Source organism: Hylobates moloch, unplaced genomic scaffold (genome assembly GCF_009828535.3).
Source record: "Hylobates moloch isolate HMO894 unplaced genomic scaffold, HMol_V3 SCAFFOLD_13, whole genome shotgun sequence".
NCBI lineage: Eukaryota > Metazoa > Chordata > Mammalia > Primates > Hylobatidae > Hylobates > Hylobates moloch.
In genome coordinates this window covers 69,576,151-69,596,737 of record NW_026652288.1, presented here as the reverse complement: position 1 = coordinate 69,596,737, position 20,587 = coordinate 69,576,151, and the positions used below count along the sequence as shown (strand labels likewise).

Genomic DNA, 20,587 nt, shown 5'->3' with positions numbered 1-20,587 from the left:
ATTTGGTCCTGGTTCTAGTTTTCTCCTACAACCAGTAAACTATAAAAATACTTAACAAAAGTTTACTTTGGAAAAGACGTTTCTCCAAACAAACAAAAAAGGTGTAAGTCGCTATGCTTTTTTCCCCCCTGTAACTTTATAGGATGAGGGGAAAAGTGAAATATTCTAGAAAAATAAAATGAAGAAGTAATGAACATAAAGAAACTGAGCCTGTGGAAACAAAGACTCAGATTAGAATCCTGGTTCTGCTCAAAGACCCTGGAAAAGGTATTTTCTCTCTCTTTTCCTCAGCGTCTTCATCTGTGAAATGAAAATAATCCTGGCCTCCAGAACTGTAAGACAATAAATTCTGACTGTTTGAAGCCACTCGCTTTGTTTGTGGCTTAATGTGGCTTAATGGTTAGTTTCTTACAGCAGCTGTAAGAAACTAACACAGCGAGGAAACAAATACAGGAAGGAAAATTTTGCTTTCAGCTTCAGGTGAAATTGGTAGAGAAGACCTAAGCCTGATAGAAGGGACTATATCTTACAAAATAAACCTTTTAGGAGTTTGAACCTAGTTAGGTCTTGGATTCAGTTTTGTATTTCAAAACTAGGAACAAGAGTACTTAGACCATAGGTTATACATGAAGGTATAGTCTGTAATTAGTCTTTATTATAAAAAGTTATCAGTAGGCACATATTGGATATTATGTTATTTGTTAATCTACGAGTATAACTTGACAATAAATTACTTATATAATACAATATTACTATTCATGCTGTGTTAGTCTGATAGATTCACACACCTTCACTACTCCAAAGGCAAAGCTAGTTTAGTTTACTACCATGCTAGTATAGTTGTTGTCAACCAGCAGGGATTTGCCCCATGGGGACGTTAGGCAAAAACATCCAGCGACATTTTTGGTTGTCGCAACTAGGGTGCAAGGGGGCTGCTACTAGCCAACAGTGGATAGAGACGAGGAATGCTGCTAAAACATCCTACACTGCACAGGACAGTCCTCTACAACAAAGAAACATCAGGCCCCAAAATGTCAATCGTGCCAAGGTTGAGAAGTCTGTTCTCGCAGTACCCAGATAACTTCTAGTCAAAGCTTCAAATACCAAAGTGTTCATGTCCTCATCCCTCATCCAGAGTAATCAATCATGTATCCTTTCAAAATTTGGTAGAACCAGGCTATTAATAGAGTGACTCACTAGCAGCCAGTGCTAATGAAAACTTTAAACTTTCTTGTAAAGAGAAAGGCATGTGCCCACAGCCCCAGCTACTCAGGAGGCTGAGGTGTAAGGGCTGCTTGAGCCCAGGAGTGTGAGGCTGCAGTGTGCTATGATCATGCCTGTGAATAGCCACTGAACTGCAGCCTGGGCAACAGAACAAGGTCCCGTCTCTAAAAAAAAAAATTAATAATTAAAATAAGCTTGCTTTTAACGTTCTAAAAAACTGAAAATTCCTGTCACAAAGACAGCGTCATGGCCACTCATCAAGCCAGCTTTATAAGCACTAGCAGTGATACATGCACTGCGAAGTGGAGGGGTCCACACACCTCAGCAATCTATGGAATGTGCCCAGTATAAACCTTCTGCCAGTCTGGATTGGAGGAGGAAGAGTAACTGTCCTCCCGAGCAGCTTTTCTCAGTAGCTGAAAAACCTCCCTGAAGAGGAAAACCACTGGAAGCCCAGCGGCTAAGTTCCTTGACTGAAACTTGGAATTAGAATTAGGCAGTGGGTGGCTAGATCAGTCCTCAAGCGCTGGCACAGTTGATTTTCCTTTATCTGTAACTTGTGGCCAAGCCTAAATTATTGCCTTACTCAGGGTTGTTGTATCTCCTTTACTGTTGCCTCTGGCATGCAAAGCATTTGCAGTCGCCTCCTTGCAGCTATCACGTAAATACGGTCAGGCATAGTTTACATTTTTAACCAAGTCTGTTTATCAAGCTTCTGTGGTCTGCATGTCACCTCACCACATATTAAGGTCACAAACAATTAGGTCTCCAATACTATTACCTAAGAACACCCTAGAAATATAATGAACTAATTGGTAAGGCAAAAAAAAAAAATCTAGTTTTGGTAAAGGCCAAGTTAGGTACTCAGGTTGTCCTCTCCATTGGAGCTGTGTATCTTGCTCTTAAAAAAAAAAAAAAAAAAAAGAAAAGAAAAAGAAAAAAAAAAAGGCCAGGTGCGGTGGCTCATGCCTTTAATCCCAGCATTCTGGGAGGCCGAGACAGGCAGATCACCTGAGGTCAGGAGTTCTAGACCAGCCTGACCAACATGGAGAAACCCCGTCTCTACTAAAAATACAAAATTAGCCAGGCGTGGTGGCGAATGCCTGTAATCCCAGCTACTCAGGAGGCTGAGGCAGGAGAATCACTTGAACCTGGGAGGTGGAGGTTGCGGTGAGCCAGAGATCACGCCATTGCATTCCAGCCTGGGCAACAACAGCAAAACTCCGGTCTCAAAAAAAAAAAAAAATTTCTCAAAGACTCCCAATGGCATTGCTCTTTACTAATAACGCAAGTTCAAATTTACCTGAGCAGATAAATGTGGGATAGGAGAGCAAAACCATCTGTGAAGAGCAAAGTATGCTACTAAGTAGAAGAGCATATACCTTAATTCTGACTTTCAATAGTCTATATTTATTGAGTAGTTCTGTGCAAATTCAAGAACAAAAGTTGCACTGTACTGGTTTAAATACCTTTAATATTTTCATTAAGTCACCAAAGTCACCATAATTGAAATTACATTTATATTTAAAATTGGCTTGGTACTGTCAGTGTACATTTTACCATTTAAATCAAAAGTTTAGTTAAAGCTCTTGGTCCACTGAGACAGAACAAATATTTCAACAGCTGGAAGATGTTAAAAGTCAAGAGTTCTGGCATTTGAAGAGACATATATAATTACTCTCCCCTAAAAACAAAACATCCTGGAGAAAGCCAAGGAAAAATGCTATCTCATAGGAAACCAACAAAACACAAAAACATAAAAATTATAATTCTTCTCCCATCTTTCTTTATAAAATTTACGGCCGGGCGCAGTGGCTCACACCTGTAATCCCAGCACTTTAAGAAGCCGAGGCAGGCAGATCACGAGGTCAGGAGATTGAGACCATCCTGGCTGACACCGGGAAACTCCATCTCCACTAAAAATACAAAAAATTAGCCGGGCGTGGTGGCGGGCGCCTGTAGTCCCAGCTACTCGAGAGGCTGAGGCAGGAGAATGGCGTGAACCCGGGAGGCGGCGCTTGCAGTGAGCCGAGATCACGCCACTGCACTCCAGCCTGTGGGACAGAGCGAGACTCTATCTCAAAAAAAAAAAAAAAAAAAAAAAATTTTTTTTTTACTTAGCTGCTAGAACTATTTAGACTACTCCAGGTAAGAGAAGTAATTTCTCCTTGGAGATATGGAAATAGAATTTTCCTAAGTATGAAAAATAATGATCAGCATTTTAATGTATGTATCATTGTCACATTATGGCTTCTCAGGGAAGACCATACTAACATTTCATTTCAGCTAGACAGCCACTCAGCTGAAATAATTCATAATATGGTCTGATTAAAAGGAGCAAAAAGAAAAACTCAATCTGTTTTAATTTAGTTTGAATTTTCAAGCTATAAAGTCAGCAACTCAGAACTAGCATTTAATTAAATATTTCTGATACATTTGGACATTTATTTTGTATTTTCATAGCGATCTGTTTCTATAATTCTCTTCACCTTGCCTAAATTGCACCCCAGGACCACCCCTGCTCCCACCATGTGCCATCAATTCAGGCTACCATCATTTCCCTCATATGTGGAAATAACAGCCCACAGATTTATGTTTTCACTCTAAGTTCATATTCTAGAAAAGACTAAATATTTACATAGGACCTTACATGTGTTGGGTGCATTTAATAAAGTATGTTCCCTAGAGAAAGGCAGCGCTGAAGGGGTGTGTGTGTGTGTGTGTGTGTGTGTGTGTGTGTGTGTGTGTGTAGAACAGGAACAGTCTGACAGAAGAAATACTGGAAAGAAAAGGTTTCTACAATATTCTTCATGGACATCTCACCAGAGCTGGACACAAACACACAACTAGAAGCCTGGAGTAAGAAGAACAAACACTCGGCCAATCAAATGATTTATTTCATTCCCTTCAGAAGGGAGTATGGCTAACACCTTCCCAGTCACAGGGGAATGTTTTAGACTAAGAATCATTAAAAGCAGTGCATTTTAAGTTAAAAGGAGCACTAGAGTTGCTCCCCAGCCTGTTCTCAACTGGACCAACTTTTTTCTGTTTTACACAAAAATTTTATGGTAGGAGTCTGAAAAACACTGAATGAGAATAAAAACAGTGCTACCTTCTCAAGGATATCGTCAGAATTGAATGATATAAATGTGTAAAATGCTTAGAACAGTGGCTCAATAGAGGTTGGCAAGAATTATGATGCAGATAATGATTCAAGTCTGAAACTACATAAGCAATTTAAAGAAAATGAACCATAGATGCAATTATGATTCAGTATGTAGAAACTATACTTCCAACATCTCTAGCTTTTAAAGGATGATCACCCTAACAGGCGTCTGAATTATAGAACTTTAAAACTGGAATGTCTAGTCAGCAACACCAGATAAAGACTTACCTCTTCTTCTTGGTGATAATGAGCACATCGTTAAAGAGAAAGAAGTAGACTTGCTGTTTGGATGTCCTTCTTGAGAAAAGCACAGTGTCTTCAACATAGGCTGTCAATTCACCTCTTTTTACCAACCACCGGGAAGAGGAGACTAAAGGAAAAGGCTACAAAAGGAGAAAATCCCAGTGACCAAAGCTAAATTGAAATCCTTTTAAGTTTACTGAAAGCAAAATCTAAAACGTACATTCAAACAAATGATACTTATCATAGTATGCATCATTATTTTATAGGCATATAAAACTGAACTATAAATACAGAAGTACAGTGCATTCTTCAAGAAAAAATGAAAAGGAACAATATATCTTCCACTATAAAAAACTATTAACTTCCCAATATGAAACTAAAACTCAATGAGAAAATGATATTGGATCAATAAAAAACTATGACCCTTCTATTAACTCTCAACTGAAAAAGAAAGGAGTTACTTAAAATTGAAAAACCTAGTAATAAAATCTATCAGAATCGACTAGTTATTTTAAATATCTCAAATCAGAATCTAAACATACAGAAAAACACAACTGTAGGTTAACAAGACAAATATAAAAGTCTACATTTACTTTATTAAGTAAAAAGGTTTCTTTCAAGAGAAAAAAACCTACATGCTTATTTTTTTGTCTACAAATTGTCTATTTAGCCATATTCTTGAGAACACCTGTTCTTAAGATCATGGTAGCTTTCTTCATGGAAGTTTGTACCTGAAAGCATCATACTACTTTCTGGCTGTGAAAATGAGGTTCTTCCAAAATAATCCATCACAATCATTATAATATCATAGAAAAGGCTGTACATACTGCCTTTATTTTCTTTATTCAGTCTTATACAAGCCAACTGGAAAACTCTCAAAACTACAGAACAATCTTTACCCTTGAAAGCTTTTTTTTTAAGTTACCAGAAATGTCTACTGCCAAAAATCTGATTTAAAAGACTGGATCCATAAAATAAGCAAAAGTTCTTGGACACACAAAACATAATGCAGAAATGTGATGCAATCAAACATCACCCTTTTCAGGAAATAATGATTAAAAATAGCTAAAGGAAATTGAGGATATTAGAGAGGAAATGAGAAGGCTAAGAAAGGATTTCATATTTATTTTAAACTTTATAAAGAGCTTTTATAAGAAGGCTGCTTATCATTTATATACTATTTTCCTGAAGGTCCAAGAAATGAAGATAAAAGATTATGGCTAACCCCAAACTTTTCAAAACTGGCTGCTAAGGGAGTTCATGAAGTTCCCAACCCCCAAAATCTCGAAATCAGACAATTACCCTACAGAGACAGCTGAGACCTTAAAGGTCGACAGATTGCTTAGATAACTCCGGCAGACTAGGCAGCACATACAAGAGGTCACCTTGTGTCAGGGTAGGTCCGGCTGAAGGGCCGTAATTACAGGAAACACAGGACTATCTTGCTATTGCGTGTAACCCTACCAGATGAACCGAGGACAGTATTATGGTTAAGTTTCAGTGCACATGCTGCCCTGTGACTGTTCTGATTTAGGGGGTGGAGAAAGAAAGATTTTTAAATTGTTTTATTGTTTTTAAAGCAGATTCATTTTTATGAAGTCTTCATACTCCACTAGGGGCAAAACTAAATTTCTACCTATAAACACCTAAAATTGACAATAGCTTTCAATACATCTATGCTTCTTTTGAAAACAAAAATCCAACATTATATTAGTTTATGTTTCAGATTTATTGTTAGAAGACTGAACTCAATCAGATAGGTTTTATTAAAGAAGAGATATTAAAATGATCAAAATAAAGGGAATCAGAACAGCCCAAAGTGAGCATGAGTGAATTCCCCTAGTAAGGAAATGCTGAGACTAGAATCGATGTGTGAACCAGAAACTAGAAAAGAAATTCATGAACAAAGATAGATCTTAAATAGTACTGAAATAATGCCTACGGAGCACAGACATTTCATTATTTTTTTCTATTACCTGGCATCCTAGAAAGCTAGCCTTGGCATAAAATGTAACTGACTTTATGGGGCAGCAAGAAAAGAGAGAGCTGCTGAAGAGCAAATAATTTTTTTTAATGTTGAGATAAAATTTACATAACACGAAATTCACCATTTCACCACTTGAAAGGGTGTAGAATACAGTGGTTTCTAGTATGTTCACAATATTGTTCAATAATCACCATTATGTAATTCCAGAGCATTTTCATTACCTCAAAAGGAAACCCCATATGCATTGAGCAGTCATCCCCCACTCTTCCTCCCCCAAGCATCTGGCAACCACTAATCTACTTTCTAACTCTATGGATTTATCTATACTGGACGTGTCATATAAATGGAATTATACACACATGTGATCTTTGAATTTGGTTTCTCTCACCTAGCATAACATTTCCAAGGTTCATCCACAAAGCATGTATCAGAACTTTATTCCTTTCTGTGCCTAAATATTTTACTATATGCATGTATCACATTTTGTTTATCAATTCATCCGTTGATTTGGGCTATTTCCACTTTCTTGGCTATTATGAATAATGCTGCCATGAAGATTCGTGTATATGTTTTTGAACATCTCTTTTCAGTTTTCTTGGGTATATACCTAGGAGTGGAACTGCTGGGTCATATAGTAGTAACTCTTATGTTTAGATTTTTGGGAAATTAACAAACTGTCCTCTATAGCAGAAAGATTTTTCTTGGATTTCCATTGTTAGTAAGGCCTCCAAATGGCAACCAGCAAAGCCTTCTGTCAGCTAACATACCACCACTCCACTCAATCACACTGAATGTATGTCTCCTAAAGCAGCCTGAGAACCCTCAGCTTCTCCATGTGCTTATTCATAAGGTGAAACTTTCCATTGCAAGACAAAAAAAAATTCTTCCCAATTTTGTAGAGGCAACTTTTAAAGAAAGCTGCTTTCTAGTGGAGAAAAAACACTGGATTTGAGACACAAACTAATCTCTGGTTTTCGATCTTCTTGGTTTAGTGACCAGCTTTTTCTCTACAACGATCATTTTCTTTCCTCCCATCTCAGAGGAGAAGCTCTCCTGTCTTCAACACCCTGCTTTCAGCTCTAAGGCCTTATTCCCTTGATTTATTCCCCTCTCATTAGTATTCTCTCCCTCCTGGCTCCCTTTCTGCAAACTATCCTGAAGACTATTCACAAAAAATGGTCCCCTGACTTTGTGTATCCTCTAGTCATCATCACTGCCCTATCCTCTTGATAGTCAAGCTTCTGGAATGAAAAATCTAATCTGCTTCCACTGCTTCACATCCCATTCACTCTTCAATGTACCCACATCTATCTAACTATTCTGATAAAACACATCAATAATGTTTGCTGCTTGTTTACTATAAATCAGGTCTATTTCAATCCTTTATATCTCTTAAATAATTTAATTTTCAAAATAATTCCATGAGGGAAAATACTATCATCGGCTTCATTTTAGGGTTCAGAAAACCAAGGCATGAAAAGGTAAGTGATGCCCAAGGTTGTACAGCTAGTAAGTGGTGGAGCTTCTACTGCAACTCAGGCAGGTCAGTTCTGGAGCCTGTGCTCTAACTTTATACTAGCTTCCAAAGTGCCAGTCCAGGGATGCTTTCCACCTCCTCTCATATTACTGCAGTTTAGCACTTGACAGTCTTCCAGAAAATCACAAGCAAAATTAAAAATGAAAAACATGTGAAATGACAATGAAACACACACACACACATGCCCTACAAAATTTACTTTCCTCCAAATTAGAAAAATATCCACATTATCATTATCATACAGTCATTGTTAAGAATGTGGACTCTGAAGTCCAAGATTTGCATCTAGGCTTTATAATGTCTTGGTGTATAACCTTGAGCAAAGAATTTAATCTCTCTAGCTTCAGTTTCTTCATCTATAAAATGAAGTTAATAATAGGGTACTTTATAGGGTTCATATGAGAATTAAATCAGATAAATGTGAAAATGGCACTACTTAGTAAATTTGCAACCAATATTCTCATAGTAGTAGCACCTATGGCCATACCATAAACCAAATATGGCCAAAATAGAACTCATTACCTTCCCCCAAAACTTGTTCCTCCTCCTGAATTTCTTGTCTGAGTGAGTGGGTGGCTCTCCACCCAGACAACCCGACAAGACCCACTCCCTGACCACTGCCCCTCATGGGTAATGACCAATAACTAGTTTTGTCTGCATCTGTCCAAATATTTCATCTGAAGAAGGAAATTGTATTTTTTATATCTAAACCTTACTTTTTTCATTTAATAATATATAAGAAAGCTTTCCATATAGGTATCTAAAATTCTCCTTTATTCTTTTGAGTGGTATCACATTATCTGGGTATACTATAATTTATTTAATCAATCCTCTTTGATAGATATTTAGATGTTTTTCCTCATGTTTGACTATTACAAACAACACTATAATAATAGCTCAGTGTGTGTATAATTTTATACATTCACGAGTACATCTGTAGAATAAATTCTTAGAAGTAAAATGGCTGAGTTGTAGTAACTTGAATCTATAATTTTGATAGTTATTGCCAAATTGCATACCATTAGGGTAAAACAATCTTTCCCACCAGCAACATATAAAAATGCCTTTCTCCAATTCCATCAATAAAATGTGTTATCAAACTTTTGAATTATGTATAAATCTAAAAGGTGAAGTTCATTATCTTTATCTGCTAATCTTCAATTAGCAATTTTCTTCTGAGTGAAATAAAGCATCTTCAAAACTTTAATCATCATTTGGATTTCCTTTTCTGGTAGCAGTTTTCTAATTTGCAACTTTCTAGTGTTTTTTTTTTTTCTTTGTTTTACACAACAGGAATTTATGTCTCACAGTTTTGGAAGACGGGCCAAGATGAAAGTGTCAGCAAGGCCAGGCTCTCAGAAGGTGCTAGAGAATAATCTGTTCCAGTCCTCTCCCTCAGCTTCTGGTAGTTTGCTGGCAATCTTTGGTGCTCCTTGGCTTGTAGACTAGTGGGTCTTCTCATCATTTTGATTTGATACATCGGGGATATTTACCCTTTGTCTATATGTTGAGTTGCAACTATTTTTTTCTCCAGTTTGCTATTTGCATTTTCACTTTTTTCATGGTCTTTTTCCCTCTATAGATAATTTTTTTAAAAATTTATATAGATAAATTAGGACTTTTTTCTTTTAATGACTTCTGGATTTGGAGTAAGTTGGAAAAGCCTTTCTCCATTGCTGAAGTTGTCTTTACTAAACACACGTCTGATTGTGTTACTTCCCTGCTTACAACTTTTCGGTGGTTCCCAAATGACCTCACTCAGCTCCTCCTCTTGGTACACAGGGCTGTCCGTATGAGCATTTGCCTGCTACTGTAGCTCTGTCCTGCTCCTCTTGTACCCCAAGTCTACCCACACTGAATGCTTACAATTCCTGGGCCACAGCAGTGGAAACTGTGCATTTGTTTCTGCTCTAAGACCCTTCCTAACTCACCTTTCAAGATTCAGGTCAAACACACCTCTGGCATGAAGCCTTGCCAGACTGCTCCAAGCCCCCCAGCCCTCTGTCTCTTGCTCTTAAGAGTTGTCCATCTCCCTTCCATTTCCAGTATTTTCCATAGTCTTCTAGCTACTGTGACAGCAGTAGACTTTGCTGACTCCTTTGATCTTCAGCAGTCTTCTACTAGACTATGAGGGGAGGGATGATCATGTTTTTGTTTATCTACTGCCTTCCACATGGAAGATGCTCAGTAAATCCGTTGTATTCTTACAATACTTGCTATGTACTTGGATAAATCATTTAACTTCATTGAACCTCTATTTTATTATCATTAAAATATATTAAACAGAAATGTCCATTGTTATTCATATAGGGTTATAAGGTCCTAAGATTTTACGAGTATTTCTAATTAGTAAAAATTAGTAATTCTAAGTGTTCTAAATTAGGTCCTCCACTGTAAATCCGTACTTTAGGCTTGCAAATATTTTAATCATTGAATGAAAAGAAAACAACCAACCAAAAACTCAGGAACTCAACTGATGTTAATCACTTACTTTTTTATTTTTTTGTTTTTTGTTTTTTTTTGAGACGGAGTCTCGCTCTGTCGCCCAGGCTGGAGTGCAGTGGTGCAATCTCGGCTCACTGCAAGCTCCGCCTCCTGGGTTCACACCATTCTCCTGCGTCAGCCTCCCAAGTAGCTGGGACTACAGGCACCCGCCACCACGCCCAGCTAATTTTTTTGTATTTTTAGTAGAGACGGGGTTTCACTGTGTTAGCCAGGATGGTCTCGATCTCCTGACCTCAGTTAATCACTTACTTTTAATGATCCTTGAGGTTAGCATTTTTCAATTACAAATTAATTTTGGGTTCTGGACAGAGTTTCTTTTTTTTTTTTTAGAGTCTTGCTCTGTTGCCCAGGCTGGAGTGCAGTGGTGAGATATCGACTCATTGCAACCTCTGCCTCCTGAGTTCAAGCAATTCTCCTGTCTCAGCTTCCCAAATAGCTGGGATTACAGGTGCCCACCACTACACCTGGCTAATTTTTGTATTTTTAGTAGGGACAGGGTTTCATCATGTTGGTCAGGCTGGTCTCGAACTCCTGACCCCAGGTGATCCACCCACCTCGGCCTCCCAAAGTGCTGGAATTACAGGAATGAGCCACCTCGCCCGGCCTAGACAGAGTTTCTTAAAGTAATCTCATACCAATTGACTTTCAGTGAAGAAGGGAAAAGGAAAATGGTTAGGGATTTTTTTCATCTTTCAAAAGGAGGAAATTAAAAAACAAAAAACAAACTTGTTGTCAGATATATTTTCCAAAATATTTAGAAACAAATTAGAATGAGATTCTGAGAGTTGGGAGAAAGATGGGTTTTTTAGTTGCTGTAAATTTCTGTACAAGAACATTAAAACTATTTAAAGTGTGCGTGCATGCATGTGTGTCTGGTTTTTGGCAAATACCCATCTTCCCTTTTACAGTTTGTGTTTCTGCATCTAAACCATTACAGTCAGAATGTTACAGTAGAAGAGTTTACACTGACCTGCAAGTCAGGACATCTTGACCTTAGTCTTGATTTTAACACCACTAGCCAAGTGACTCTGCTGACAATTGTTCTCTGGGTTTCTTTTCCTCATTCATAAAATAAAAGGGTGTAGCTGTACTATATCAGTGATCCTCAATTTTAGTATATATGCTGCCAAAGCAAGCATGCAGTAATCCTCAAACTACATGACATGGCAGAGAATCTGCTCTTTACAGAATACCATGAAATGCTGATCACTATAATTTGACTGTATGAAACAAACACTTTTACTAGGGAAAAAATATGACCAGTCATTTAAAATTGTTTAATTACATTTACAAGTTATAAAACTAAATAGAGTCACAATTGTGAGCACTCACTTCCCATTAAAAACTCAGCCGTGAGCCAACAAAAGAATGGCCATGACCTAGATTTGCCATTAACTGTCATTTTCTTCTTCTTTGTTCATCTTGTCATCTGCTCAAGAGCAGTATCAGACAAGGAATAACAAGCAGCACATATTCAAAAAAATTATGAGAGAAAAATAAAGTTGAGAAAAATTATCCATTAACGATCTGTTTTGTAAACAAGAAAAGGAGTGTCCTTATTTAATTTAGGAGAACACTGGTCCAGCTCATGGAATATTACTGTTTTTCAGAACATTTTGAGAATAATGAAGGAATCTCCTTTCAATTCTAAAATTCCATTATTTTAACTACCCTATTCTATTATTTTATTTATTCCCCTAAGCTTGGTGTCTTCCTGGAAAAAAAAAAAAAAAAAAGTGCTTCTTAGATAATGCCTGGCTTCAGAGCCTGGAGAAAGGTCACTCTGTCTGGTACAAGCAAAAGCAAAATTGCCTGAAGCATCTGCTACTCCCTTTTGTCAATTTAGGACCCTTCTTTGAAAAGTAAATTCCTATCTACTTTGTTGCCCTCAACTGTCTCTATTTAGAGAAAACGTAGGCAAGAACAGTAATGAACAAGGTACGAGAATACCTTAATTTTAAATTCCAGCTGGGAGTTAATTGTGTACATCATCTCAGTCCTTTCCATCTTCCGGGCGCCCTCATTGCACAGTCGAACCAACTGGGAATACAGAAGAGTAACAAGGGTTAAAGGTCAAGGAGAGAAACCTCACTTTCAAAAGCAGAACTCTCACAGGAAATAATTAACACTTGGGAAGCCTTAGAGACTCATTTCTGACAGAGAACTCTCAGTTTTTCACAGTTAAGACATTTGTATCCAGTTAGAAGTGGTGTGATTAGGATGTGAAGACAGAAGGGAAAAAAAGGTCACCCTATCTCAGGGAAAGCTGCACCCCTCGCCCCTCTTCCAAATCAGAGCAGCTGAAGGGAGATGGCCAACTTCAAAGGCAAAATCTAAGGAGAGTGCTGTGTAAAGCATGTGACCAGTAAACAAGTGCTGAAGAGGGAAGTCTTGCAGGGGAGCCTGACAGTCAAGGATTCTTCAACAATAGCCAAGCTAAGGCCATCAGTTAAAATTTGTTTCACTGGAAGCACTAAATTATCTATAAAGCAAAATTATCTATAAAGGACTTTCACAGTCGTTTAATGAGTACCTAATCCTAATTCACTGGTCTAAATCAAAACAAATTTTGCATCTCAAATTTCTCATTAACTGGAAAATCTGAAAAGAAAAAAAAAATGCCCATATAAGAGTCACTGGCCATAAAAACTAACGTGATTGTTAAAAGGACTGGAAACTTTAATTGGATTTACTTTTAATATTTCGCTTTGTTAAGTAATGTTCACTATAAAAATATAGTTATAAAAATATAAACACGTCCACTATAAAAATAAATGATTATTATAATACAGAAGTAAATAAAATAGGACACAAAAGGTCCTGACCTACTACCACTGCACAGATGTAGTTGGAAACAGACTGGGTCATATACTTTCTCTTTTTTTCCTATGTTTATATGAACATATAAATACACACATACATGTATAGAAATTTTTCTTTTATTTTTGGAAATGATCATTCTATGCTTGTGTGTCTTTTTTCACTTATCAATTATTACAGACTAAATGTTTGTGTCTCCCCCAAATTCATGTTGAAATCCTAACCTCCAATGTGGTAATATTATAAGGCAGAGCCTTTGGGAGGTTATTAGGTCATGAGAGTGGAGTCCTCATGAACAGGATTAGTGCCCTTATAAGAGACAGGATAGCTTTCTTCTTCTCTCTGCTCTCTCTCCACCATGTGAGGACACAGGAAGAAGGTGGCCATCTGCAAATCAGGAAACCAGCCTTCAGCAAACACTGGTTCTGCCTATACCTTGATCTTGGACTGCCCAGCCTCCAGAACTGTGAGCAATAAATATCTGTTCCTTAAACCACCCAGTTTATGGTACTCTGTTACAGCAGCTTGAATTAAGACAAAAATATTTCCCCTTCTAAAATATCATTCATTAAAAAAAAAGTTTATTTAGTACCTACTATGTTTCAGGTACTAGGGTTAGAATACTTACAATCCCTAACCTCATGGAAGGGCAGACAAAAGGCAAAAAAAAATCACAGACTGAGATCATAAAGTAAAAACACAGGTGAGTAGGGGAGTGGGAAGTGGGGAGGGATCCAAGGAACTCTCTCCTGAGAGGTCATTTAAGCTGAAAGCTGAAGGAGAAGTAGTTACTACTAAATGATACAATGGTTCACAGAGAAGGGACACCATAAGCAAAGGACGAGATGAGAAAGTGTGTGACTGAGTGAGTCAAAGAAGATCCTGGCATGAAGGAAGGTGTCATGGGGTGAAGCAAAAAGAGATAGGCCAAGGTCAGATCATGCAAGGTCTTAAGGTGTCTGGACTGTACTCTAGGTGCAAAAAAAAGTCACCAGCAGGCTTTCAGTGGGGGAATGGTATGATCCAATTTATGCTATAATAATTATATGGACTTTCCACAATATAGTTATTCTATTTCCTATTAATGGGCACTTAAACAATTTCTAATTGCTCACTTGGTTTTTAGACTTGGAGGGCAAACCTGTCTTCAATGACAGCATATCTTTAGCTGTGGCCTGTGAGTTCACTGATGCAGGGATTGATAGCTATATCTGATCAAAGCTAAGAGCCAAAATATCTAGGTGTGAGACAGGGGCAACCTGAAACTGCAATACCCTGAAAGGAACAGGGCATATCAGGGTGAAACCCAAGCACCATATCAGGCCTCTGCTGCTTGGGACATTTTTGTGACTTCTCTTGGGGAATGTGTTCGTAGCTCCCAAATCTATGTTCCCAGACTTTGTCTACATCCTAGGCTCTGGATCCAACTATCTACATGGCATCTCTTCTTAAATGTCCCAGAGCCATTTCAAATTCAGCATAACCAAACCTGAGCATCTCCTTCATCACACTCTTGCCCCTGGCTCCACACTGTCTATCCTGGTGACTCAACTCAGCATCATCCACTTTCCTCCAAAACTTGGCCCTCACCACTCAGACCCCTCCCTCTGCTTTGCCCTCCACGAACAATCCAAGTCTCCTTAATGATGCTGTCCTGCTGTCCACTTCTGCCCTGGCCACTGAACTCAGGCTCAGACCTCCTGCTGCCTGGATTACTGGCCTCTTAATTCTTTTCCTCACTTCTGCCCTACCCTTATGCATCCTCCAAAAATAAGATGTCAGTTTTTCTAAGTTCAGATCTGATCACGAAACAACTTCACTAGAAATCCTTAAAAGGCTCCCTGAAGCTTTCAGAATAAAGTCTTAGCAAGACCCTTCATGATCTGGTGTCTACTTCCTTGATCCCTAACCTCTCACTGCTCCCATGTGGGGCCTCGGCCCTACCAAATGATAGATGCATATGCTGTGTCCCGCCTTCCCTCTTTTGCATGTGTGTTTCCCTGTCTGAACATCCTTCACGCCACTCTGTCCAACTGACTCCTTATCTAGATTTATATCCCCCTACTTGTCTTTCAGTGCTCAATGTGGGCACTACCTCTCCAAAAAGACTGGAGAGCACAGACTATAAAATTTCTGTAATTGTAAGCCCAGAGCCCAATATAGCACCTAACGCCCAATGGGATATTCTGCAAACGTTTCTGCATAAACAAACCACCTTCAGAGCCTGTTTATAAGTCATTTAAAAAAAAAGAAATAATTTCTTCATAGTTATCCTCCCCTCTTTTTTTGTGGAGATGGGGTCTCACTACATTGCCCAGGCTGGTCTTGAACTCCTGACATTAAGTGATCATCCCACCTTAGCATCCCAAACTGCTAGGATTATAGACATGAGCTAGCACACCAGGCCAATAGTTATCCCTTCTTAAAATGAAAAGAAAAAAATGGCATTATTAAGTTTGGGTTATCTTATTTCTTAAACTTCCAAATTCTGAGCCCATCAGCAAAAGCTGGAGTCATGCCACCACTAGGGAAATCCTAAAGAAACCAAAGGCGCTTCAGAAGTCAGACCAAAAACAAGATTCCCAAGATGTCTTAAGCAATGGTGTCATCAATGGAGTTGATTTTAATTAGTATTTTGAAGGGACAAGCATTAATTTGAACATACGTGTTCTGCTGTTTTTACTGAAAGCAGCCTCAGTATATTACTGGACCTTCCTTCAATTTATGCCAAAGCTTTATTAAATTTGGTTCGCTAAAGCTTTTGTCCCAGGCCTAATAAATATATATTAGGCCTGGAACAAAAGCATACATACACACACACACACACACACACACACACACACACACACACACACTCTCTCTCTCTCTCTCCCTCTCTCTCTCTCTCAATGTTACTAGTAAAGAAATGTAAATTAAAACACAAATAAAGTCTTTTTGATCTATCAAATTAACAAAGATTAATAGAATATCTGATCCTGGCAGCACGCAGTAAGATAGACACTTTGAAACACTACTGGTGGATGTCGACGTGAACTTTTCTGGAAGGCACTTTGGCGTTATATACAAAAGACTTTAAAACATTCTTGTGTTTTTCTTCCCATGAACCCACTTCTGAAAATTTATCTTTAGAAACGGTTAGATATGCACAATCATTTAGGTAAGACAATGTTCAACGGAGCACAACTTAGAATGTTAAATGAAATAGGTACCATATATACCATGGATCCCCCACCCCTAGGGCCATGGATTGGTTAGGAATCCAGCACACAGCAGGAGGTGAGTGGAGGGCAAGTGAGCATTACTGCCTGAGCTCTGCCTCCTCCTCCTGTCAGATCACAGTATTAGATTCTCATAGGAGTGTGAACCTTATTGTAAACTGCACACGTGAAGGATCTAGGCTGTGCACTCCTCATGAGAATCTAACGCCTGATGATCTGAGGTGAAACGGTTTCATCCCGAAACCACCTACCACCTACCCCCCAACCCCCTACCCCATGTCTTTGGAAAAATCGTCTTCCATGAAACCAGTCTGGGGTGCCAAAAAGGTTGGAGACCACTTTTAAGTACTCATTTACAACCATATGCTAATATTGGAATAGGAAGCCAACCAGAAGGATACAAAATAGAATGACAATAGTCATCTTTAAGTGATAAAATTACTGATGCATTTTACTGGCTCTTAAGTTTTCCAAATATTCTGCAATGTATATTTATTATTGTATTCAATTTTCCTTTTTTTTTTTTTTTTTGAGACAGGGTCTTGCTCTGTCACCCAGGTTGCAGTGCAGTGGTGTGATCATGGTCACAGGGTCTATCATGGCATGATCAACAACCTGGGCTCAAGCAATCCTCCCACCTCAGCCTCCCGAGTAGTTGGAACCACAGCTGTGTGCCAGGCTAATTTTTTTGATTTACTGTAGAGAAGAGGTCTCACTATGTTGCCCAGGCTGGTCTCGAACTCCTGGGCTCAAGCAATACACCTACCTCAGCCTCTCAAAGTGCTGGGATTATAGGTGTGAGCCACTGCACTTGGCCACTTTATCCACTGTTAAAATATACCAATGTCAACTTAAATACGTTCTTACGGAGCTGTACTTAGCCTCATTACTTCCTCCCTTCCAAACTCTCCTCCCTTTACCACAGCTAACAATGGTTGAAAGTGTGATGTGCATGATTCTGGGACTATTCCTACATATCAATAAAATACATATATATATACACACACACACACACACACACATATATATGCACACATACATATACATTATACATTATTTTCTAGGTGTCATTACTCTATATTGTTCTGCAACTTAATTTTCTGCACTGAACAATACAGCTTGTTTGCATATTAAAATATATATATTGGCCCAAGGCCAACTAAGATAATGGAATACAAGGCTGCACCGATCATCCTCCCCGCTACCCTCTTCAAGGACACCAATTTAACAACTATCTACACAGAGAAAACACTCTCATAAGAACCATAACTTAGGTGAGCTCTCAGTACCCGGTTTCATCTTCATATTGCTGAAAGAGGCACTAAAGAGATAGAAAAAACAGTCTTGAATCCCCGATGCCACCCCCCACCCACCCCTGTCTCCTACAGCAGTGGCATGTTGCGGAGAGCATCTCTGGGCACTGGGGGAGAGAAAACACAGCAATTGTGATGCACTGAACTCAGTGCTGTCCTGCTAGAGCAGGAAAAAAAACAGACCAAACTCAGCTGATGCCCATCCATGGAGGGAGCATTTAAATCAGCCCTAGTCAGAAGGAACTCACCTATCCCAGCAGTCTGAACTTCAGTTCTCGCCACCAAGGCCTACAGCACTCTGTCTCTCTCAGTGAACTTGAAAGGCAGTTTAGGCCATAAAGACTGTGACAATTAGACAAGTCCTAGTGCTGAACTAGGCCCAGAGACAACGGAATGGGGGCTCACATGACATACTGAGACACCAGCTGTGGCAGCCAAGTGAGTGCTGGCATGCACAGCTGGGGCTCCAAGAGACCCCTTCCTTCTGCTTGAGAAGAGGAGAGGAAAAAATGGGAAGGGCTTTGTCTTGCATCTTGGATACCAGCTCAGCCACAGTGGGAGAGGGTAATGCTCATTGTTGTTAGGCCCCCATTCCAGGCCCTACCTCCCAGACAACATTTTTTCTGGGGGGCGGCGGGGGCGGGGGGACAGACTCGATCTGTCGCCCAGGCTAGAGTGCAATGGCACGATCTTGGCTCACTGCAACCTCCACCTCCCGGGTTCAAGTAATTCTCCTGCCTCAGCCTCCCAAGTAGCTGGGATTACAGGCGCCCACCACCACACCCAGCTAATTTTTTGTATTTTTAGTAGAGACAGAGTTTCACCATATTGGCCAGGCTGGTCTCAAACTCCTGACCTCAGGTGATCCACCTATCTTGGCCTCTCAAAGTGCTGCGATTACAGGTGTGAGCCATTGTGCCTGACCCCAGACAACGTTTCTAGACACCCTGGTGCCAAATGCAATTGGCAGCCAGGCGCAGTGGTTCACGCCTGTAATCCCAGCATTTTGGGAGGCCGAGGTGGGCAGATCACTTGAGGTCAAAGAGTTGGAGACCAGCCTGGCCAGCATGGTGAAACCCCGTCTCTACTAAAAATACAAAAAATTAGCCAGGCATGGTGGTGCGTGCCTGTAATCCCAGCTACTTGGGAGGCTGAGGCATGAGAATCACCAGAAGGGAACCTGCTGCCTTGAAGAAAAGAACCCAGTCCTGGCAGTATTCAACACCTGCTAACTGAAGAGCCCTTGGGCCCTGAATAAACAGCTTGGATACCCAGGTACTATGCCAAGGGCCTTGAGTCAGCCTCTGAGACTTCCTGGATTCAGGTACCAGCATGGTCACAGGAAGGCAGAACACCAAGCAGGCTCCTGGGGTCCCCGACTCCAGGACTTGACTTCTGGATGGCATTTCTGGACCTGCCCTGGGTCAGAGGGGAGCCCACTGCCCTGAAGGGTGAGTCCCAGGCCAGGCAGCATTCACCACAAGCTGACTTAAGAACCCTTGGATCTTAAGGGAACATCAACAGTAGTCTGGCAGTACTCCTCGTGGCCTAGGGTGGTGGTGGCTAAAAAGTGAGGCTCCCGTCTTTGGAAAGGGAAGGTTAGAGTGGGAAGAAATGCATCTTGTGGTTTGAGTGGCAGCTCAGCCTCAGTGTAACAGAACGCCAAGTAGACTTCTAAGGTTTTTGACTTTAGACCCTGACTCACAAACGGTACCTCTTGACCCACCTGGGACCCGGAGGACCTCCCTGGCCTGAAGGGAAGGACACAGGCCTGGCTGGCTTTGCCATCGACTGACTGTAGAGCCTAAGGGCCTTGAGTAAACAGGCAGTAGCCAGGGAGTGGTTAGAGCAGACCTTGAGCAAGATCCAGCACTGTGCTGGCTTCAGGTCTTACCCGGCGCAATCATAGTGAGGGTGGCCACAGGGGTGCTTGTGTCACTCCACCCCCATCTTTAGGTGACTCAGAACAAAGAGAGAGGCTATGTATCTGGGAGAAAGCAAGGGAAGAGAACAGGAGTCTCTACCTGGTAATCCAGAGACTTCTTCCAGATCTTAGACCATCAAGGTGGTACCTATATGAATCTGCAAGAACCACAGCGTTACTGGGCTTTGGGTGCCCCTAAGGCAGATACAGCTTAGATCACAACACCCAAGTTCTTTCACATGTCTGGAAAGCCTTCCCAAGAAGGATGGGTACAAATAAGCCCAGACAGTGAAGACTACAATAAATATCTAACTCTTCCATGCCCAGACACAAAGAACATCTACTAGCATCAACACCATCCAGGAAAACATGACTTCACCAAATGAACTAAGTAAGGAACCAGGGACCAATCCTGGAGACACACACATATGTGATTTTTCAGGCAAAGAGTTCAAAATAGCTGTGTTGAGGAAACTCAAGGAATTCAAGATAATACAGAGAAGGAATTCAGAATTATACCAGCTAAATTTAACATAGAGATTGAAATAATTAAAAGAAATCAAGCAGAAATTCTGGAGCCAAAAAATGCAACTGGCGGCCAGGCACAGTGGCTCACGCCTGTAATCCCAGCATTTTGGGAGACCGAGGTG

The 20,587-nt window shown here is 40.0% G+C and overlaps 1 protein-coding gene across 2 annotated transcripts in view; it reads right to left on the bottom strand.

The window, feature by feature from the left end:
- Window positions 1–20,587, bottom strand: part of ARHGEF26 (Rho guanine nucleotide exchange factor 26) — a 139,749-nt gene that overhangs the window by 25,842 nt on the left and 93,320 nt on the right. For both annotated transcript variants that reach the window (XM_058427093.1, XM_032173897.2), the window contains exons 10-11: window positions 12,613–12,702; window positions 4,619–4,773 (exon numbers count right to left, since the gene is read on the bottom strand). In XM_058427093.1, coding sequence (XP_058283076.1) covers window positions 4,619–4,773; window positions 12,613–12,702 — 245 coding nt within the window. The remainder of the gene's footprint in view (window positions 1–4,618; window positions 4,774–12,612; window positions 12,703–20,587) is intronic.